At 47.8% G+C, this 23758-nt stretch overlaps 1 protein-coding gene across 5 annotated transcripts in view; it reads left to right on the top strand.

Annotated features, from left to right (window-relative positions):
* The first annotated feature begins 3076 nt into the window (after positions 1-3076).
* Positions 3077-23758, top strand: part of AFAP1L2 (actin filament associated protein 1 like 2) — a 195598-nt gene continuing 174916 nt past the window's right edge. For 4 of the 5 annotated variants that reach the window (XM_073595844.1, XM_073595847.1, XM_073595845.1 and 1 more), the window contains exon 1: positions 3077-3323. In XM_073595844.1, coding sequence (XP_073451945.1) covers positions 3308-3323 — 16 coding nt within the window. In that variant the 5' untranslated portion in view covers positions 3077-3307. The remainder of the gene's footprint in view (positions 3324-23758) is intronic. The other variant, XM_073595846.1, reaches the window with a different exon arrangement.

The following is a 23758-nucleotide window of genomic DNA, read 5'->3' on the forward strand; positions in this document are numbered from 1 at the left end:
GGCTTCATTCCCGCAGCTCAGTGTGAACCTGGGCTGAAACTACTTTTTCAAATCGGTGCAGCACCACAAAGTCGACGTCGCACTGATTTGAACAGTGCGATTGCCAGCAGTAGGGTGCGACTCGTTATGACAAGACACTCCAATGTGAACGACGGCTTACACCTGGGTATTGCACCGACATGCTGTGCTGTGCTGTGTTGTCATTCAATGGCACTTTTTTTTTTTATAACCACTTAAAGTGGATTGTAAACCTTCGTATTTTTTTTTTTTTTTTTTTATATAAATAACATACATATCATACTTCCCTCCACTGTGCAGCTCGTTTTGCACAGAGTGGCCCCCGATCCTCATCTTCTGGGGTCCCCCCGGTGGCTCTTGCGGCTCCTCCCCGCATTTGTAAACCCCCTGGGAGAAGCGCTCTCCTGGGGGGTTACCTTGCAGGCGTGTTCCAAAGTCCGGAATTTGCGTCCATAGACACAGAATGCTGGACTCGGCCCCGCCCCCCGTCGTTGGATTTGATTGACAGCAGCGGGAGCCAATGGCTGCGCTGCTATCAATCTATCCAATCAAGAGCCAAGAACCCTGGGCCCAGCGCGTCCCCGCTGAGGGAATGAACGGGCTCAGGTGAGTAAACTGTTCAGTGACAGAAGCATAGGATGCATTAAGGTGAAAAAAACAGGAGGGATTACAACCTCTTTAGGACCTGAAGATTTGCCCCCTCAATGACCAGGCCATTTTTTTGCGATTCGGCACTGCATCGCTTTAACTGCGACGCTGCACCCAAACAAAATTGACAACCTTTTTTTCCCACAAATAGAACTTTCTTTTGGTGGTATTTGATCGCCTCTGCGGTTTTTATTTTTTCGCTATAAACAAAAAACAATTTTGAAAAAAAAAACTTTTTTACTTTTTGCTATAATAAATATCCAAAAAAAAAAAAATGTAAAAAAACGAATTTCTTCCTCAGTTTAGGCCAATATGTATTCTTCTACATATTTTTGGTTAAAAAAAAAAATCCCAATTAGTATATATTGATTGGTTTGTGCAAAAGTTATAGTGTCTACAAAATAGAGGATAGATTTATGGCATTTTTATAATTATTATTTTTCTTCACTAGTAAAGGGGATAAATGTTCCCAAGGGAGGTGTTTCTAACTGTCGGGGGAGGGGACTGACAAGGAGTAGATAGATCGCTGTTCCTGATCACTAGGAACAGAAAATCTCACATGACTCCCCTGACAGAGCGGGGATTTGTTTGTTTACACTGGCAGATGTCCGTTCTGCCTCCCTGTGGAGTGATCGTAGGTGGCTGACAGGCATTGAGTCCGCCAGATCCGCAGATTGGCTCCCCCGCTAGCGAATGGGCATACGCGTGTGCCCACAGATCGCCGTGTATGCGCCCGACACACAATGACGGCGATTCGCGCAGGAGAGCCAATCTGCCGCAGTACAACTGCGGCGGCTGATCCTTAAGTAGTTAAAACATGTTAAAGGAGTTGTAAAGTCTCGAGGTTTTTCACCCAAATGCATTCTTTGCATTAAGGTGAAAAACCTCCTGTCATGCAACTTTTGCCATTGGCTCCCGCTGCTGTCAATCAAATCTAGTGACCTGGGGGCGGGGCCGTGTCCTGCTGTCGGTGTCAATGGACTCGGGAGCACACCCGCACAGGTGACCCATGGAATGCGGCTCTCCATGGGGGCACTTGATGCGGAGGAGGAGCCAGGAGTGCCGCTGGGGGGACCCCAGAAAAGGAGGATCTGGGCTGCTCTGTGCACAACCCTTGTATAACATGTTTGTTAATAAAAAAATAAATAAAAACACAAACCTTTACAATCACTTTTAGGCAGGAAATTGATTTTGAATAGGCTGATTTAATGCAGAAAACCTTAAGCTGGCTGTACATGATACAATTTTCTTATTCCATTTCCTTTAGATTTGCATTCAACTATGTAGTGAAAGGGCCTGCCAGATTGCATACACATTGAAAGTGTTTAGGTGTGACCTCATATTATATGGTTTTGGAAATCTAAAGGAAAAATGTTTAATGTACAGTCAGCCTTAGTCTAGGCTAATGCAGTCTGATTCTGCAAATCGCACTGTATTTTGCAAACTGATTTCAGGGTGTCGTTGACTCGATGTACACTCTTCAATCGGTTCGCATGAATGGGTTGCAATTTTAATGTGGTGCGGAATCCGCTGTGAATCTACACCGCATTTAGTGTGAACCGAGGCTTATACATTCGTCTATATCATATGTATATCATGTGACGGCTTCTGTTTTACCCCATTTTTTGCAAACCAATGTGTGGCAACCGTGTGCATTGCATGGCGTTTATGGCGCTTCTCTATTTGCATAAATAAGTTGCGTCTGGTGGGCTTGCCGGCCACCGATCCGGACTATTTGGATAATTTTTGGCGCAGGTGTGGAGCATCGTGACTGTGGCATGTGAACACTCCCATTCGCTGCTATTTCAGTTTAGGGGGGCTAAAAACGTTTTTTTTTTTTTTTTTGCAAATAGTCAAAAATGTATCTCCGTTAAAAACGCCTGTAAACAAAACGCGTTACCGCGTTTACACGCATTTATAAGCTGTTATAACATGTGATAATAACACCTGTGTGTTTACATCATACATAATGTGAATGAGCCCTGATTGCTTCATATAGAACACAGGGAGACCGGCAATCCTCAGCCATGGGATCATGTACATTGTGGGGGGTCTGATGATACATTGTTACATATCATTTGTGTAGTGTCAGGAAATGTTATATTGGGGTAGCACTTTAATGCCGCTTGTAGCTACTGAATACAAATAGGTGCTTGATTATAATAAAAATAATAAAATGTGTGTATCTATCTATCTATCTATCTATCTATCTATCTATCTATCTATCTATCTATCTATCTATCTATCTATGTATATATATATATATATGTGTGTATGTGTAATATATCTATATCTATATCTATAGATATATATATATTGAGTTTGTGGTTTGTGAGTGATGATTGGCAGCCGGGAACCCCCCAGTGTCTAGTTAGATGCCTTCACACAGCGCAGCAATGCCGGCAGCGCCCCCTAGAGGCGGGTGTGGGTGATGCGGCGGAGAAGGAATGCGGAGCTCTCATAGTGCAGGCGGTCCGGGGGCAGAGCGGAGCCGGGTGATGATCGGGAGGATCTCCATCTACAGCCCGATCCCCGCACACACCGCACCGCTTCCAGCACCGCCCTCTACCGGGACCGAGCACTGCCCAGGGCGGAGGAGAAGACGGAAAGTCGGAGGAGAGCCGGGACTGAGTGCGGACACATGGAAAAATACACAGGTACCTACCGGGACCTACCGGGACCTCTGTACTGTCATCATAGAGGGGGGACACCTCTGTACATCCCATCACTTTATATAATATACTAGAATATCACTGTATATAATACTATAGTGTATAACATATTACTATATATCATATACCGTCATGTTACCATAGATAATATACTACTATATGTCCCATCCCATCATATCCCTGTATATCACACAGCAGGACAGGTATATATATACTATAATATCACTGTACTGTATATATAATATACTAGGACAGCGCTCTATATCTCATACTATAATATCACTGTACAGCACTGATCATACTCCAGGACAGCACTGTAATATCACTAATGTATCATTGTACAGCTCTGTATATAACACACCAGTATGACACTGTATATGGGACCAGTGTACAATTGTACAGCACTGTATGAGACCAGTATATCACTGTACTGTATATGGGACCAGTATATAATTGTACAGTACTGTTATGTATATGGGACCAGTATATCATTGCACAGCTGTACAATGCTGTATATGAGACTGATATATCATTGTACAGCACTGTATATGGGACCAGTATATCACTGTACAATGCAGTGTAGGAGACTGGTATATCACTGTATGGGACCAGAATATCACTGTACAGCACTGGGTATGAGACCAGTATATCATTGTACAACACTGTTTATGAGACTATAACTGTACAGCACTGTGTATGAGACCAGTATGTCATTGTACAGTGCAGTGTATGAGACCATTATATCATTGTACAGCACAGTGTATGAGACCAGTATATCACTACAGCACAGTGTATGAGACCAGTATATCATTGTACAGCACAGTGTATGAGACCAGTATATCACTGTACAGCACTGGTGTAGTAATGATAGATGCAGTAGATTAGTATAGGACTGAACAATACATGTGATATATCTGTGTGTGATATAGACTGTGCTGTATGTGGATGGATAGGAGGTGTAGTTATCACAATGGGAACATATACAGCACAGCAGAGATGAAGGTAATTCTGCAGTTGGGGAAGACTGGTCCAATCTTCAGCTGTGAAAAGGGTTCTTTACTGTACAAGCCGTGGAATAGTCTTCTATGTGGATCCCTGGAATCATCGGATGGCCAATGGGATCAGGAAGATGTATCTGAATGAAATAAGATTTATAGGGATTTTCACCCCTCTGGATGTTTGTCTTTTCTACTCTGTCCTACAGCACTATGTAATGTGGGTTGGCCTTACACGACATTGTACAATCCTTTATAATAACATTGAATTCCGCAGATTGTTCTGATCCGATCAGACCGTCTGCTGGACCGCATTCCGCCTCTATAATCCTCACCCTTCCAGGGGGGGCGGAGAATGCGGAGCTCACCCCTGTACTGTGTTTAGAAAGAAACTTTGTGTTTACTGTAAATATTATTCTTCCAGCTGTTACATTGTATCTTGCTGAGTGTTACAAAGAGGACCTGTCATTACTCCCAGCAGAACAAGGCTCTTGTGCAATGGGGTCTGGCCCTGCAGAGGGTTTTCTGGTAATTTGGAGGTTTTTTGTGGTGATTTGATGGGATATCAGTTTTTTTTGGGGTGCTCAGTAGAAATCTTTAATTCCTGCAGTGCTGGATGGAATTGGACAATCTGCTATCAAACTCTTATGCCCTGTACACACGGTCGGATTTTCTGAAGGAAAAAGTGTGATCGGATTGTGTTGTCGGAAATTCCGATCGTGTGTTGGGCTCCATCGGACTTTTTCCTTCTGAATTTCCGACACACAAAGTTTGAGAGCTTGCTATAAAATTTTCCGACAGCAAAATCCGATTGGTTAAATTCCGATCGTGTGTACACAAATCCGACGCACAAAGTGCCACGCATGCTCAGAATAAATTAAGAGACGAAAGCTATTGGCTACTGCCCCGTTTATAGTCCAGACGTACGTGTTTTACCTCACCGCATTCAGAACGATCGGATTTTCCGACAACTTTGTGTGACCGTGTGTATGCAAGACAAGTTTGAGCCAACATTAGTCGGAAAAAATCCATGGATTTTGTTGTCGGAATGTCCGATCAATGTCCGACCGTGTGTACAGGGCATTAGTTTACCCAGGATGGGGGTGGTAGAGGACAATGGCTGCAGAATGTATTAAAGGATTCATATAGTAAAGGAAATCTGGAAGTTAACATTGTTGGTCTCCTTTTGAAAATGCTAGCCGACTTGCTGCCCGGGGCTCCCGAACATCGCCTGTTCAGCGAACACCTGCACGCCTCACAATGCACAGCACATTGCATACTAAGGCCTGATTGGGCAAAGCTTTGCCCAATAAGGGGCACAGTGAAAACTTGTTGTTAAAGCGGAGTTCCACACAAAAATGGAACTTCCGCTTTTCGGAACCCTCCCCCCCTCCAGTGTCACATTTGGCACCTTTCAGGGGGGAGGGGGGTGCAGATACCTGTCTAAGACAGGTATTTGCACCCACTTCCGGCATAGACTCCCATGGGAGTCTACGCCTCTTCCCGTCCCCACCGCACTGTCTCCTGGGAACACACAGCTCCCAGGAGAGAGCGGGGACCATTTGGGACGCGCAGCGTGACTCGCGCATGCGCAGTAGGGAACCGGGAAGTGAAGCCGCAACACTTCACTTCCTGATTCCCTCACCTAGGATGGCGGCGGCAGCTGCCGAGAACCGAGCGGGTTCTCGGCGTCCCCTGCCGACATCGCTGGACCCTGGGACAGGTAAGTGGCCATGTATTAAAAGTCAGCAGCTGCGGTATTTGTAGCTGCTGGCTTTTAATATTTTTTTTTTTTTTTTTGGCGGTGTGGGTGAACCCCCGCTTTAAAGTGGGAGTAAATTCCCATGCATAATTTGGTTTACCTATAGGTAGTGAAAATATCTCCTAAACATGCACCATTTAGGAGATATTTACTGTACATGCAGCCGGTGACCTCCCGGGCACATGGGCTCTGCAGGATCGGCCACCCGGGATATTCCTTCAGAGTCCTGTGCCATAACTGGTGTCATTGCTCCTCTGGCTACTCACACAGCCGGGGTCCACGAACCCAGAAAGAAAGACCGGGTGAAGATGGAAGACTTGTCAGCTATGACAGTGCGTCGCTGGAAGGCTTCATTCTATGGTAAGTTTAACATAATGTGCTAGTATGCAATGCATACTAGCACATTATGGCTTTACCTTGCAGGTTCCAAAAAAAACCCACAGCAGTTTTCTACCGCTTTAAGGAGTGGTAGCCAGGAAGCCGGCCGCTGTGTCATTTTAAAGCAGAGTTCCACCCAAAAGTGGAACTTCCACTTATTTGATTCCTCCCCCCCTTCGGTGCCACATTTGGCACCTTTCTGGGGGGGGGGGGGGGATGAGGACCTGTTTTTGAAAGGTTCCTGTCCCCACTTCCAGGAGTCCTCCTTCTTCCACCGCCTGGCCAATCAGAAAGCGTTATGTGCAGTAGGGAACAGGCTGTGAAGCCGAAAGACGAAAGTAGAGATGGCGGCGGCAGCACCCGACAGTCAATCTGAAGATCGGCTGGGGTGCCGACACCACGGGCTCCCTGGACAGGTAAGTGTACATATAGTAAAAGTCAGCAGCTATAGTATTTGTAGCTGCTGACATTTACATTTTTTTTCCACAGGCGGAACTCCTCTTTAACAACCGATGAGTCATCAGCTGTCAATGGGCATCCCTGCTGACGGCTGGATAAAAAAAAAAAAAAAAGTAATTGCCGGCAATATAAAAAAGTGAAAAAAAAAAAAAAAACGGTCCCTTTGTTTCTGGTATGGATTTTAAGAGAAAGCCCACACCAAAATAAAAAAAAAAAAAAATGCGTGGGATCCCCCCAAAAATTCATACTAGACCCTTATCTGAGCATGCAGCCCGCCCCCCCCCCCTCCAGAACCATATTGGGCCACATGCCCTCAGCATGGGGGGGGGCTTTGGGGAAGGGGGGCTCTGCCCCCCCTCCAAAGCACCTTGTCCCCATCTTGATGGGGGCACGGGCCTCTTCCTGAAAACCTTGGGCAGTGGTTGTGGGGGTCTCCGGGCAAGGGGCTTATCGGAATCTGGAACTCTTCTTTAACAAGGGGGCCCAGAGAGCCTGCCCCCCCCCCCCGTGTGAATGAGTATGGGGTACATAGTCCCCCTACCCAGTCACCAAAAAAAGTGTAAATATAAATAAAGACAGTAGAAAAGTTTTTAACAATTCCTTTATTAAAAAATGGAAAAAAACACAATGTCCCCTGATGTACTGTAGATCCATCGTCAATCACGACGACGCCGACACCGCTGGACCCGAAAAAAGAAAGAAACGCTCTGCTGTCAGTGAAGGTTAACTGCCTACTGCAGGCTCCGCTGTTTGACAGTTCTTATATAGATAAGGGTATACTTTCTGAGGCTCCAACTTGGTTTGTGTAGTTCTGACTTTCTACTCTGCTTGGATGAGATCAGTGAAAGCCGGCCATGCACATATAGATTTATTTTATTTTTTTTAAATTATTCAGCCATTGTGCCTCCATTCATGCTATAGAGCGTAGATGGATAAATCCCCCTGCTGGGCTATTGTACATATCGGTCGCTGATGCTGTTTTCTGACAATTTTCTGTCTGGCTCCTTTGATTTTTCAATACGAGGATGACAGGCAGGAGGGGGCTGAGAGGGCCATCCACCAACAAAGCAAATGTTCTCCAGTTTGTCTTGTCAGGAACTGGCTAAAATGAACACAGTGAATGGCCAGCTTAAAGTGGAAGTAAACTCCCATGCATGAATTTTACTTATAGGCAGGGCCGTCTTTAAAGTGATTGTAAACCCTAGGACAAAAAAAAACCCCTGCAAGACAAAGGCATAATGAGCTAGTATCAGGCATGTACTGTCCATCGGGAGTACCGGGATTTTCCCGGTGGGCCGATGGCTCAGTGGGCCGGTTTCAGTGACAGGCAGCTTGTCAAAGAAATGGCCGCACGGCTTGCGCAGCCATTAATTTGAGCACCGCTGTACTGCCCAGGGGAGGGCTGGGCCGGGGGGCAGTGTGGAACCCCCCCCCCAGGCCGCCTACCTTATCTTCAAAATTGCCACTGCCTGTCTGCTATTTTTTTACCCTGTGCAGGGTAGAAGTCGGTCACAGCGGCTGCCGACTGGCTAGCTGTCTGCTGCGCTACATTCTGGGAGTTGTAGTCCGGACCGCGCTCAAGTTCCTGGTGGCGGTGGGTGGAACTGAGCAGCACAGCAAACTACAACTCCCAGGAATCTCGGAGGCAGGGCGTGCGGCATGCCAGGGGACGCATCACGAACGTCATGTGACTGGGTCAGGCTGTGGGCTGGGCGCTGGCTTGAGTGGCTGCAACTAATTTCGAGGACAGCGAAGGAAAGGGCAGCCACCAGCTTACTTTGAGTCAGTGAGAGGAGCAGCTTACCCCTCCACTACACTTCCGGAGTCTTTGGACAGGAGGCAGGCAGAGGCAGCATGGAAGTTGTCATCACCCCCCCCAAGAGGCTGTGCAAGGACCTGCTGAGGTGAGAGCGACCCAGAACCTGACACCCCCAGCTGACCCCCACATCCCATTCCCCCCTCCCCCCATACACACCATTTAGCCTGCCCATCACCCAGTAACCTCAAAATAGGTAATAGCCCTCAACACTCTTTCTGTCAAGTCCTGTGCTGGCCATGGCCTGTGAGCCCTGCCGGCCATGAGCTGTGAGCAGTGGATTCGGGGGGGGGGGGCACTGACCTGGGCTATGGCCCAGAGTGAGCCCCCAAAAAGCTTCAGGTCTCCGCGTTACCAACGACCTTTATTAGCCCCTGAGTCCCAAGGCCTGGGGTTGGTTGGGAACTTGAGGTTATTGGCCGCCTGCCCTGGGGGCGCTTTCGGGCCAAACCTGGGCGGGTGCACTCCAGGCTGCCTCTGAAGGGAAGGGGGGGGGCGAGCACCGCCGGTGCGGGGGATCTCCATCTCCCGCTTACCCAGCGTGGCTGAGTAACATACGAACTCCCGCTTCCTGCACCACCTCCAAAAAGCCATTTATACTTACAGTGAAATGTTTCTACTTTATACTTTTTGTGCATGTTTGCAAAATTAAAGTTTTTGTCCCAGTCCAGCCCTGGCTAGTATGCATATGCATAGCTTACTAGCTCATTATGAATTAATTACCTGAGATCGAAGCCCCCGCAGCGGTCCTCGTACATTGTTCCGGCGGCCGACATTGCTCCCAGAGTTACTTCCAGGTATCACGGCTCCGACTCTGATTGGCCGGAGCCACCGGTAACGGCACACTCACTGAAGCAACGGCACGTACGTCAGTGCGCATGTGCCGATGACGTCAGCACATGCAAATTCAGGGGATATCTCCTAAACCGTTCAGGTTTAGGAGATACCCGGGGTAGCTACAGGTAAGCCTTATTATAGGCTTACCTTATTATAGGCTTACCTGTAGCAAAAAGTGTGCTGTAAGGGTTCACAACCACTTTAATATTGATTGGACCCTGGGCAAACATTTTCTTGGGCATTCCCGAATCCTCTTATCAACTATTTCAGGGCTGTGCAGGCTTAAGGGGCAGCTACTTTGGGTCCCACAGCAATGACTGGGCCCTGGGGCAGCTGCCCCTTTTTTCTCTGTGCTAAAGCGGCCCTGCCTATAGGTATTGTAAATATCCCCTAAACATGCACCATTTAGGAGATATTTACTGTAGATGCAGCCGGTGACGTCACTGGTGCATGCACTCTGAAGGAACGGCATAGCCGTGCCGTTTCTTCAGAGTCCTGTGCCGTAAACAGCGGCTCTGGCGCGCATGCGCGAGACTGATGTCTTTGCAGCTCCAGCCACTCACCCAGCCAGAGTCCCGGAAAGAAGACCGATGCATGCTGGGTCAGGGACGTCTGGTGATGCCGCCAGGTGACCACTGAATGGTAAAGTGAATAACATTGATTACAATGACATCGGAAAGTGGGTGGGATATATTAGGCAGCAAGTGAACATGTTGTCCCTGAAGTTGATGTGTTGAAGACAGAAATAATGGGCAAGCATAAGGATTTGAGCAACTTTAGGGCTAGGTTCATACTAGCCCATACTGTGCGTTTTGTTTGCGGGAATTGCATTGATACCCACAACCATCCACAGCCGAATCGCACTGCTCTTGTGAGATGCGCCGAGCTGCCATTTATTCTGAATCTCACCTACACGCATCTCAGCCTGTAGCGCAATCGCAGGAACTGCAGGGAAACTGCATGGTGACAAAGACGGCTGTGGTAATTACTAAGGCAGCGAAACTGATCAAATCACCTGTGCAAAAAAATGGAGAGCCTGAAAACATGACCTGTTGGTGCGCCTTGAGGACTGGAATTGAGAAACACTGGACTACTGTCAGAGCAACTCCAAACCTGCAGCTCTTATGGGTTGTTCCTGGTCTGCAGTGGTCAGGAACGATCAAAAGTGGTCCAAGGAAGGAAAATCGGTAAATTGGCTTCAGGGTTATGGATGGCCAAGACTCATTGACGTACACGGGGAATGAAGACTTGCCTGTGTAGTCCGATCCAATAAAAGGTCTACTTGAGCTCAAATTGCTGAAAAAGGTAATGCTGGTTCTGATAGGTGTCATAACACACAGTACATCGCAGTTTGTTGTGTATGGGGCTGCATAGCTACAGACTGGTCAGGGTGCCCATGCTGACCCGTGTCCACAGCCAAAACCATCTACAATGTGAGCATCAGAACTGGACCACAGAGCAATGGAAGAAGGTGGCCTGCAGCACTGGGACAAGGTCATCTAGAGCCCAGGGCGAACATGCCAGATTGCGCCCCCCCCCCCACCAAGATGTATGATCATGTGCCAGCAAAGCCCAAATCCCCCATATTACCGTTTCTAGCCAAATCCCCCCCCCCCCCCCAGCACAAATCCTCTTCACCCATCCCCCCCTCCCAACACAAATCCCTCCAAATTCACACTCCTAGCAAACATCCTCAAATTTCCCTTCCTAGAGCAATTCTTACCTTCTGACACCCCTCCCCTTCAGTCTCCTTGTGATGCCCCCCCCTCCCCCTTACATGATCACCACGGTGCCCAGGGCAGTCGCCCCACCTGCACACCCCTTGTCCTGGCCATGGTGGCCTGGTCTGATGAATTTAAAAAATGGTTTGAGGAACACACCAACAAGTTTGAGGTGTTGACATGGCCTCCAAATTCTCCAGATCTCAATCCAATCGAGCATCTGAGGGATGTGATGGAAAAACAAGTCCGTTACATGGAGGCCTTACCTTGCAACTTACAGGACTTAAAAGATCTGCTATTGATGGCTTGGTGCCAGATACCACACCATACCTTCAGAGGTCCAGTGGAGTCCATGCCTTGACGGGTTAGGTGGATGGTCATAATGTTATTGCTGATCAGGTTAGAAGACACGGGATTGTTATGGCAGCCAAGCACCTAGCGTTTCAGGAAGGAGAGGTCAGAAAAGTTACCTGTTCTCTCAGTATAATTTTTCCTTAGGTAGCAGACATGGTTGGCTGTGCTTTGCATCCAGCCTGTGTTGGAAGAACTACAAATACAAGCTGTGCTTGCATATCCTTGTAGTTCCTTCTAAGCTGCATTACGGCATATGGTGCATGCCTGGTCTTGGAAGGCGGATTGAGTTGGAAAGAGTTTAGGAAACAGGAAAAGTGTGAGACTTCCCATGAGAGACATTTATCACATCAATTCAAAGGGAGGAATTTTATAGGAGTGACATCACTGCTCTGTAGATATCTTATTCTTCACAAACATGACTTTGCTTTTGTTCCAGCGTACATGAGTGACATCACTGCTGTCCAGGGAGAAATTATATTTTTACAGGACTGACATCACTACACTCAAAATATGTCACATTTCACAGAAGTGACATCACTGCTCTTCAAGTATATCCCAAAATTTAACACCAGTGACATCACAATTTCCTAGACTTAAAATCTATATTACAGTAGTGACATCACTGCTGTCCAGATATGTTATATTTTAGAGGAGTGACATCACAGCTCTCCATATATATTATATTATATTACAGTATCTCACAAAAGTGAGTACACCCCTCACATTTTTGTAAATATTTTATTATATCTTTTCATGGGACAACACTGAAGAAATGACACTTCTTTGCTACAATGTAAAGTAGTGAGTGTACAGCTTGTATAACAGTGTTAATTTGCTGTCCCCTCAAAATAACTCAACAAACAGCCATTAAAGTGGTTGTAAACCCTTACAGACCACTCTGACCTACAGGTAAGCCTAGATTAAGGCTTACCTGTAGGTCCAAGAAATATCTCCTAAACCTACAGGGTTTAGGAGATATTTGCAAAAAGACAGGCACCGCTGTCTACGGCACATGCTCCGTAGACAGCGGCGTGCAGGCACACTGAGCATGCCGCTGCTAATGGCGATATGCTGTTGGTGGCGGCTCCCGTGTGCATGCGCGGGAGTGACGTCATCACGGCTCCGGCCAATCACAGCGCTGGAGCCTCCGTAGCAGAGGGGACAACGGTGACATCGCAGGCTTCTGTGTCAGGTAAGTGACACATAATGGGCTGCTATGCGATGCATAGTAGCCCATTATGCTTTACCTTTGCAGGGAAACAAAGAGGAAGTAAACCCATCAGGGTTTACTTCCTCTTTAATGTCTAAACCGCTGGCAACAAAAGTGAGTACATCCCTAAGTGAAAATGTCCAAACTGGGCCCAAAGTGTCAATATTTTGTGTGGCCACCATTATTTTCCAGCACTGCCTTAACCCTCTTGGGCATGGAGTTCACCAGAGCTTCACAGGTTGCCACTGGAGTCCTCTTCCACTCCTCCATGATGACATCACAGAGCTGGTGGATGTTAGAGACCTTGCGCTTTGAGGATGCCCCACAGATGCTCAATAGGGTTTAGGTCTGGAGACATGCTTGGCCAGTCCATTACCAGTCCATTGCCTTTAACCTCAGCTTCTTTAGCATGGCAGTGGTCATCTTGGAGATGTGTTTGGGGTCGTTTTCATGTTGGAATACTGCCCTGCGGCCCAGTCTCTGAAGGGAGGGGATCATGCTCTGCTTCAGTATGTCACAGTACATGTTGGCATTCATGGTTCCCTCAATGAACTGTAGCTCCCCAGTGCCCGCGGCACTCATGCAGCCCCAGACCATGACACTCCCACCACCATGCTTGACTGTAGGCAAGTAGGGATGAGCCGAACACCCCCCGGTTCGGTTCGCACCAGAACCCGCGAACGGACCGAAAGTTCGCACGAACGTTAGAACCCCATTGACGTCTATGGGACTCGAACGTTCGAAATCAAAAGTGCTCATTTTAAAGGCTAATTTGCATGGTATTGTCCTAAAAAGGGTTTGGGGACCCGGGTCCTACCCCAGGGGACATGTATCAATGCAAAAAAAACTTTTAAAAACGGCCGTTTTTTCGGGAGCAGTGATTTTAATGATGCTTAAAGTAAAAAAAAAAAAGTGAAATATTCCTTTAAATATCGTACCTGGGGGGTGTCTATAGTATGCCTGTAAAGTGACGCGTGTTTCCCATGTTTAGAACAGTCCCTGCACCAAATGTCATTTTTAAAGGAAAAAATCTCATTTAAAACTGCTTGCGGGTTTAATGTCATGTCGGGTCATGGCAATATGGATGAAAATCAGTGAGACAAACGGCATGGGTACCCCCCAGTCCATTACCAGTCCCTTTGGGTCTTGTATGGATATTAAGGGGAACCCCGCACCCAAATTAAAATAAGGAAAGGTGTGGGGCCACCAGGCCCTATATACTCTGAACAGCAGTATACAGGCGGTGCAAACAAGACAGGGACTGTAGGTTTGTTGTTAAGTAGAATCTGTTTGTAATTTTGAACATTTTTAACGTGTTTAGCTCCAGCCAAAAAATCTTTTCTAAGCTTTTTGGAAAACATAGGGAAGGGTTATCACCCCTGTGACATTTGTTTTGCTGTCTTTCCTCCTCTTCAGAAGATTTCACCTCACTTTTTTGTCCCAATGAAAAATGTTTTTTGAAAATTTGGGTTTTTTTGTGGAACAAGGATTGGAAAGCATCAGTGGAAAGGAGAACTTGTTTTCCCATATTAACTCTTACAGGAGAGAATTTCCCTTCCTAGGGGTAGATTTCATCTCACTTCCTGTTGTCTCCTTCCGTTTGCAAGTAGGAGTCGTTTGTAAGTTAGATGTTTGAAAGTAGGGTCCTGCCCTATATACTCAGCAGAAATTTGGGCCTTAGGTGTTGCTGTGGCCACAACACTGTAAGCCCTCACAGGGCCCTGCTGTGAAATATTAGATCAAGAATTGTAATTACATGCCCCTGTTGAACAGGAGCTGAAAAATTAGGCCTTAGGCACTGGTGCTGGTGCCACAACACTGCAACCCCTCACAGACACTCTAGTTGGAACGCAGGAACGAGCCCTGCTGCAAATTATTGCTTCAAAAATTGTAATTACACGCCCCTGTTAGACAGGGGCAGAAAAATTGGGCCTTAGGCACTGGTGCTGGTGCCACAACACTGCAACCCCTCACAGACACTCTAGTTGGAATGCAGGAACGAGCCCTGCTGCAAAGTATTACATCAAAAATTGTAATTACACGCCCCTGTTAAACAGGGGCTGAAAAATTGTGCCTTAGGCACTGGTGGTGGCGCCCAGAACCAAAAATGTTCTTACAAGCTATCAGCGTGATGATTGAGGAGGAAGAGGATAATTACTCAGGGATAGTCACTCAGCATCAGCATAGGCAGTCTTTGAAGGGATCTGAGATTTCAAAAAAAATTATTCGGTTACATCAGCATCAGGTGCTTGGTAGCTGGTGGTGATCCAAGACTCATTCATTTTTATGAAGGTCAGCCGATCGACCGAGTCGGTGGACAGACGCACCCTGTGATCGGTTACCACGCCTCCAGCAGCACTGAATGTGCGTTCCGAAAGAACGCTGGATGCAGGACAGGCCAGTAGCTCAATTGCATACTGTGCAAGCTCTGGCCAGTGATCCATCCTCAAGACCCAGTAACCCAGAGGATTTTCGGTGGGAAAGGTGTCCAAGTCTGATCTTGCCCCTAGGTATTCCTGCACCATGTAAAACAGACGCTGGCGATGGTTGCTGGAACCGATCATACCTTGGGGCTGCGGACCAAAAAATTGTCTGAACGCATCGGTCAGACGGCCACCTTCTCCACCGCTCCTTCTTTGACTGACCGAAGCCTCAGCAACACGTTGTCCAGAAACAGGAGTTTGTAACCTCCCAGTCTCTGGGAACGCGTTGCACAGACCTTTCTGCAAGGCCTCCCGAAGATGTTTCATCCTCTGCTCCCTCTGCGATGGCAAGATAAGGTCCGCAACCTTACCCTTGTAACGTGGATCAAGGAGGGTTGCCAGCCAGTATTGGTCCTTCTCCTTGATACCACGAATACGAGGATCCTTACGCAGGCTTTGCAGGATCAGGGAGGCCATGCAGCGTAGGTTTGCTGAGGCATTCGGTCCGGAGTCCTCTGGGTCACTAAGAACGACATGGTCCGCAGCCACCTCCTCCCAGCCACGTACAAGTCCATGTGTTTCTTGGGACTGATCCCTTAAAGACTGCTGCTGATGCTGAGTGCCAGGCTCCACCTCCATACTGACACAATCTTCCTCCTCCTCCTCTTCCTCCTCGTCCTCTTCCTGTGTGATCGGCGGGCACGCAGGAACACTGTCTGGATAAAGGGGGCCTTGAGAGCTAAGGAAGTCCTCCTCTTCCTGCCTCTGTTCTGCCTCAAGTGCCCTGTCCATTATTCCACGCAGCGTGTGCTCCAACAGGTGGACAAGGGGGACAGTGTCACTGATGCATGCACTGTCACTGCTCACCATCCTCGTGGCCTCCTCGAATGGTGACAGGACAGTGCATGCATCCCTGATCATGGCCCACTGGCGTGGGGAAAAAAAACCAAGCTCCCCTGACCCTGTCCTGGTGCCATAGTCGCACAGGTACTCATTGATGGCCCTCTGCTGCGTGTGCAGCCGCTGCAGCATGGCCAACGTTGAGTTCCACCTGGTGGGCATGTCACAGATTAGGCGGTTCTTGGGCAGGTTAAACTCCTTTTGGAGGTCCGTCAGCCGAGCACTGGCATTATATGACCGGCGGAAATGCACACAGACTTTCCTGGCCTGCCTCAGGACATCCTGTAAGCCCGGGTACCTGCCCAAGAACCGCTGCACCACCAAGTTAAGGACGTGAGCCAAACAGGGCACATGGGTCATTTGTCCCTGTCGGAGGGCAGAGAGGAGGTTGGTGCCATTGTCGCAAACCACCATTCCTGCCTTAAGTTGGCGTGGCGTCAACCACCTCTGAACCTGCCCCTGCAGAGCTGACAGAACCTCTGCCCCAGTGTGGCTCCTGTCCCCCAAGCACACCAGCTCAAGCACCGCATGGCATCTTTTGGCCTGCGTACTTGCGTAGCCCCTTGAACGCCTACGGAGCACCGCTGGTTCCGAGGAAGAGGCCATGGAGGAAGAAGAAGAGGAGGGGGTGGAGGAGAGAGGTGTGTCACAATCAGCATTTTGGAGGCGTGGTGGCGGAACAACCTCCAACACTACTGCACCTTGTCCTGCATCCTTCCCAGCTGCCAGCAGAGTCACCCAATGCGCCGTGAAACTTAGGTAACGTCCCTGTCCATGCCTGCTGGACCATGAGTCAGCGGTAATATGCACCTTACCGCTGACCGCCCTGTCCAGCGAGGCATGGACATTGCCTTCCACATGCCGGTAGAGAGCCGGAATCGCCTTCCGTGAGAAAAAGTGGCGTTTGGGTACCTGCCACTGAGGAACCGCACATTCCACAAACTCACGGAAGGGGGCAGAGTCTACCAACTGAAAAGGCAGCAGTTGAAGTGCTAGCAATTTTGCCAAGCTAGCATTCAACCGCTGGGCATGTGGATGGCTGGGAGCAAACTTCTTTCGGCGGTGCAGCAGCTGGGGCAGGGAAATTTGCCTGGTACAATCTGACGTCGGTGTACCAAAAGCAGATTGCCCACAAGTACTTGGCTGTGACACACCTAATTCTACACCTTCATTCCTCTCACTGCAGGTCTCAGAGAGGACTGAAGGTCTAGTGGGGTTGGAAATCTCAGCTGATGAGGAGCAAGGAGAGATCCTCTTTGTTCTTTGGTGTGGGTCTTTTAGATACGCTTGCCAACGAACTGCATGGCAGGTCAACATATGTCTGGTCAAGCATGTGGTACCCAAGCGGGAGATATTTTGGCCACGCGAGATACGCTTGAGACATATGTTGCAAATAGCAGCGGTGCGATCTGATGCACTCGTCTCAAAAAAGGCCCACACCAAAGAACTTTTTGAATAACGCGCAGAGACTGCAGCGCCCTGCACATGTGGAGCTTTGGGGTGTGATGCAGTCAATGTGCTGCCCTTAGGCTGGCCCCTGGAGGGCATCCTGCCTCGTTGGTGATGTGCTGCCGCCTCCTCCTCCTCCTCCTCCTCCTCCTCCTCCTCCTCCTCCTCCTCCTCTCTCCTATCAGGCACCCACGTTGAGTCAGTGACCTCATCATCCCCTCCCTCCTCATCACTGGAGCAAACCTGGCAGTATGCTGCAGCAGGGGGAGCATGACTGCCAGATTGCTGTCCTTCTTGGGCACCCCCTCTGTCCGCGCTCATGTTACTGCCTTCATCGAGCTCAGTATCGTCATCAGAGCCTTCCAAACGCTGGGCATCCTCCTGGAGCATGTACCCAACACTGTGGTCAAACAGTTCGAGGGAATCCTCATGAGGACATGGTGGAGCTAGGGAAGGAGTCACTGATGACATTGAGCTGAGGGAAGAGGCCGCTGCTTTGCCAGACAAAGCACCCTGGGCATGGGTGAGAGAGGATGAGGAGGATGAGGACGGCTTGGTCATCCACTCGACCAAGTCTTCCGCATGTTGCGGCTCAACATGGCCAGCTGCCGAAAAAAAGGCCAAGCGTGTCCCATGGCCACGTGCTGATGAGGATGCACCGTCTCCACGACCAGCACTAGACACAGAGCCTGCTTGCCCTCTCTTATTGGCTTGTGACTGTCTGCCTCTCCTTCTTGGCCTTCCAGACATACTAATGGCCTGTAGCTGCACTAAGCTGGGATAGAACACCTGTAATTTTCTTCAAGTAGCTTTATATACTGTAACCAGACAAGCCTGCCTGTCAGTAGGAAGATAACAGGAACGGATCTAGCTGAACACTGTGAGCAGGACGCACTGTACTAAATGTAAATAGTCTAGCTGCCTGACCGTGGTACTAATAGGATCAAATAGAACACCTGTAATTTTCTTCAGGTAGCTTTATATACTGTAACCAGACAAGCCTGCCTGTCAGTAGGAAGATAACAGGAACGGATCTAGCTGAACACTGTGAGCAGGACGCACTGTACTAAATGTAAATAGTCTAGCTGCCTGACCGTGGTACTAATAGGATCAAATAGAACACCTGTAATTTTCTTCAGGTAGCTTTATATACTGTAACCAGACAAGCCTGCCTGTCAGTAGGAAGATAACAGGAACGGATCTAGCTGTACACTGTGAGCAGGACGCACTGTACTAAATGTAAATAGTCTAGCTGCCTGACCGTGGTACTAATAGGATCAAATAGAACACCTGTAATTTTCTTCAGGTAGCTTTATATACTGTAACCAGACAAGCCTGCCTGTCAGTAGGAAGATAACAGGAACGGATCTAGCTGAACACTGTGAGCAGGACACACTGTACTAAATGTAAATAGTCTAGCTGCCTGACCGTGGTACTAATAGGATCAAATAGAACACCTGTAATTTTCTTCAGGTAGCTTTATATACTGTAACCAGACAAGCCTGCCGGTCAGTAGGAATTTAACAGGAACGGATCTAGCTGAACACTGTGAGCAGGACGCACTGCACTAAATGTAAATAGCAGGAACGGATCTAGCTGAACACTGTGAGCAGGACGCACTGCACTAAATGTAAATAGTCTAGAAGATAACAGGAACGGATCTAGCTGAACACTGTGAGCAGGACGCACTGCATTAAATGTAAATAGTCTAGATAGAAGATAACAGGAACGGATCTAGCTAAACTGAATACAGTGTATATATATATATGCAACACCTGGGATGCATATATATACACAATACACTGTAAGTGCAGCTAACTGACTGACTGTTCTGCCTAATCTATCTAACTCAAATCAAATGACACTGTCTCTCTCTCTCTCTATCTCTCAGCACACCGCACACCGGAACACACACTACACAGGGCCGCCGTGCAGGCGGCCTTATATAGTGTGGGGTGTGTACTAAATGCCCTGAGCCGTAATTGGCCAAAGCCACCCTGGCTTTGGCCAATTACAGCTCTCTCTACTGACAGCGCTGTGATTGGCCAAGCATGCGGGTCATAGTGCATGCTTGGCCAATCATCAGCCAGCAATGCACTGCGATGCCGCAGTGAATTATGGGCCGTGACGCGCCACACGAATTTAGCGCGAACGGCCCATAACGTTCGCAATTCGGCGAACGATCGAACAGCCGATGTTCGAGTCGAACATGGGTTCGACTCGAACACGAAGCTCATCCCTATAGGCAAGAAACACTTGTCTTTGTACTCCTCACCTGGTTGCCGCCACACACGCTTGACACCATCTGAGCCAAATAAGTTTATCTTGGTCTTATAAGACCACAGGACATGATTCCAGTAATCCATGTCCTTAGTCTGCTTGTCTTCAGCAAACTGTTTGCGGGCTTTCTTGTGCATCATCTTTAGAAGAGGCTTCCTTCTGGGACGACAGCCATGCGGACCACTTTGATGCAGTGTGTGGCGTATGGTCTGAGCACTGACAGGCTGACCCCCCGACCCCTTCAACCTCTGCAGTAATGCTGGGAGCACTCATACGTCTATACATATCCAATAATAAAAAATCTAATTTCTTCATCAGTTTAGGCGAATATGTATTCTGCTATGTATTTTTGGTAAAAAAAATCCCAATACGCGTATACTGATTGGTTTGCACAAAAGTTATAGCGTCTACAAGCTATGGGCTATTTTTATAGAATTGTTATTTTTTTACTAGTAATGGCATCGATCGGCGACTTAAAACGGGACTGCGATATTGCATCGGACAAATCGGACACTAACTGACACTTTTGACACTTTTTTGGGGACTAGTGATAACTATACAGTGATCAGTGCTAAAAAATTTGCACTGTAACTGTACTAATGATGCTGGCAGGGAAGGGGTTAACATCAGGGGCAATCAAAGGGTTAAATGTGTCCCTAGGGAGTGCTTTCTAACTGGGGGGGGGGTTACTTGTACTGTAAGAAGAGATCTGTATTCCTGCTTAGCAGAAACGCAGGATTTCTGTATTTTCCTGTCAAAGAACGGCGATCTGCCTTGTTTACATAGGGTCGACGGCGGCGCGCATGCACGCACCAAACTCAAAAGAAGAGATTGCGTAGAGGTACGTGATTTTGTGCTTAAGGGCCGCCCTGCTGTTCCAGTAGATTTTAGCTTTTATTAAATGTCAGCAGCTACAAAAAGCGTAGCTGTTCACTTTTAATAAACAGACACTCACCTGTCCCACGGTCCAGCGATGCGGACACCTGAAGCCTCGCTCCTCTTTCCTCCGCGGTGCTGTCATTGCAAGTGTGGGCACCTGGCTGTGACAACTTAAGGCTTCACAGCCGGGTGCGCACGGCACCTTCTCAGTGGCCAGACAATATTCTGGGACTTGTGATGTGTTCTAGGAGATTGCAGGGAGGGAGAGAGAAGGAGTCGCCTAGGCGGCCGAGTGGAAGTGGGAGCTGGGTAACTGTCAAAACTAGGTACCCCCACCCCCAAAGAAAATGACATGCCAAATGTCTAGGTACCCCTGCCCCCAAAGAAAATGCCATGCCAAATGTGGCATGTAAGGGAGAGAGGAGTGCTTAATGCGGAGGTCCCACTTTTGGGTGGCACGTCACTTTAAGCGGTTAATAATATTGCATGAACTACTTTTTGCGCATTCCATTTCGATTTGCAGCCCATTCAAGTGAATGGGCTGCCGTATTTGCACTACAGAGGAACGCGGATTGCAATTCTAGTGTGAACTGGCGCTGAAAATGTTTTAACTTCCCTGACCATAAAATTGGCAATTTTGCAGTGAAGTTGCAGAAATCGCACTGCTCAACTTTAGTGGCCGGTCGGCACGTCTGAGCTTGCATAGCCTTATACATTTGAACCAGGACCTGGGGGGGGTGTTGCGTGGCAAGGACACGGATAAGGTAGGTACCAATCACTTCTAGCATTTCCAGTGAAGTGAACCTCTTACTTTTTTCTTTATTACTTTGTTTCAATGAAAGTGCCACTGAGCACAAACCAGGAGAAGGTTTATATGAGGGACCTCCGCATGTGTGAGTTTATACTGTCTGCCAAGAACATTCAGACGCAACGCTTTGAACCTGGGATGGTGGAATCCACTGTAATCGCCGTTTAATCTACTTTTCAAGAATCTGTCTGTTCCTGCCCCCGGGGCACACTGCCCCATTCATCGTCGGGTGACGGGAGATGGTATCAGTTGACGGGTTACCTGCAGGCGTTGGGTTACAATCAGATAGATGCTTCCTGCTGTCATGTTTGGGGCAATGGATGAAAGACGTAGGCACCCTGAAGAGATTCTTTCCATGTTTGCTTTATATTATTGTTGTCATCCAATATTACGGTGATAATATAAATGTTGAGAATGCAAATATTTGGCCTGGCAGCTTCCACGCACCTTAGGGCTTCCATTATCATTATGGCTTGTGGTCAGGATGAGTCATTTAGAATTAAAGTGTCACGCTGTAATATTCAATTCCAAATATAAATCTATTCCAATTATTAGTTCTTTATAAAGTCAATGCATTTCAGGGGCTGTACTTCCCTTCATTAGAGCTTTGGGGAAAAAAATGTAATACTTAACAAAAGTTTATTGTGGAATTAATAGTCACTTTATGATTCAGCACATCACACGCTCCCCCTTCTTTCTTTTATTTATTTATTTATTTTTTTGTAGAAACTTTAGCTGAGCTGCACAAAAGTGACCCTTCATTCATATTGCTGTACAGTGACCTGCAATGCATGTCTGCATTTTGTGGCAGCTCTGGGCTGAGTTGCAGTGTGAATAGGGTAAACAACAAACAATGGTTTTCTGTGTGTCCTATTGGTGACCCGCTCTTGAGAGTGGAGTAAAACACCTGATCTAGGCGTCCCTTTGTATACCTGTCCCGGTCGTGACGTCAGAGCAGTGCGGCCGGAAGCGACACCGAGCGGCCCGGCCGCCAGCCACTGCGCATGCGCCCAACATCAGAGCTACTGCTCTGTGAACACTGTGTGACACAAGGCAGTATGAAGCCAGGCGAATGACACAGCAGCACACAGAATCCAGAAGGGGCAAAGTGACGCCCACATCCAGATACTAAAAGCGCCGCAGACTGCCACTCAGAGAGAAGCTTCGTCAAACGGCGCTTTGCCGCCGCATAGTCACAATAGAGTGCCGAACCACATGACCGGGAACCACAATGGCCAGAGGCGGTTAGGGGTAAGGGTTAGGGTTTCCCCTTGAAGAACAAGGTTAGGACTCAGGGATTGGAACAGGGACCTCCTCTGAAGGTCAGAAGGTGTGTCCCCAGAGGTCAAAGGTCAAGAGGCGTGGCTGATCCACCCCCACCAAAGTGTTCTGCCTACCCCAACTAAGTCGGGGAATGAACAAGTCGGGGAAAGTGCTTCTAAGATTAGGACTCAGGAATTGGAATAAGGACCTCCTCCAAAGGTCAGCAGGCGTGTCCCCAGAGATCAAAGGTCAAGAGGCGTAGCTGACCCACCCCAACCAAAGTGTTCCGCCTACCCCAACAGGGAATCAGATAGTAAGCAGTACAACATGAATACTAACATATTCCTTATATAACACACAGTACATAAAAAACATAACCAAAATATATCTTAATGTCTTAAGAATTTTTTCTTTTGAGCCACAACCGTGTCATAATAGGACACAGTGTGTGAAAGAGGAGGAAAAGAAGGCTAGGGAGGGAGAGAGAATAGGGAGGTGATTTATTTGAATTCCCACTGGATCTAGATTACATACATAACCCATAACGCACAGATTGGTAAGGCCACACACTGTGGAATATATGATAGATTATGTTGGAAAAACCCATCAACTCATCAACCTATAAAAAGGGTTTGTATGACTGGGTTTTGTTAATACCAGGGGCTTGTGTGGCATCCAATCGCTCGATCCACAGGGTTTCTTTTTACAGGATAACTCTATCCCAATTTCCCCCTCGGGGGTCCTGGGTAACTACAGCTAGGGCTATGAAGGAAACACATGACGTGTCAAACCTATGGTATAGATCTAGGTGTCTGCTTACTGGAGTAAGCATCTTGCCATTCGCTGAATAGTAGACGTGGTCAATAATTTGTTGCCTAAATTGACG

Source organism: Aquarana catesbeiana, linkage group LG08 (assembly GCF_042186555.1).
Source record: "Aquarana catesbeiana isolate 2022-GZ linkage group LG08, ASM4218655v1, whole genome shotgun sequence".
Classification (NCBI taxonomy): Eukaryota; Metazoa; Chordata; class Amphibia; order Anura; family Ranidae; genus Aquarana; species Aquarana catesbeiana.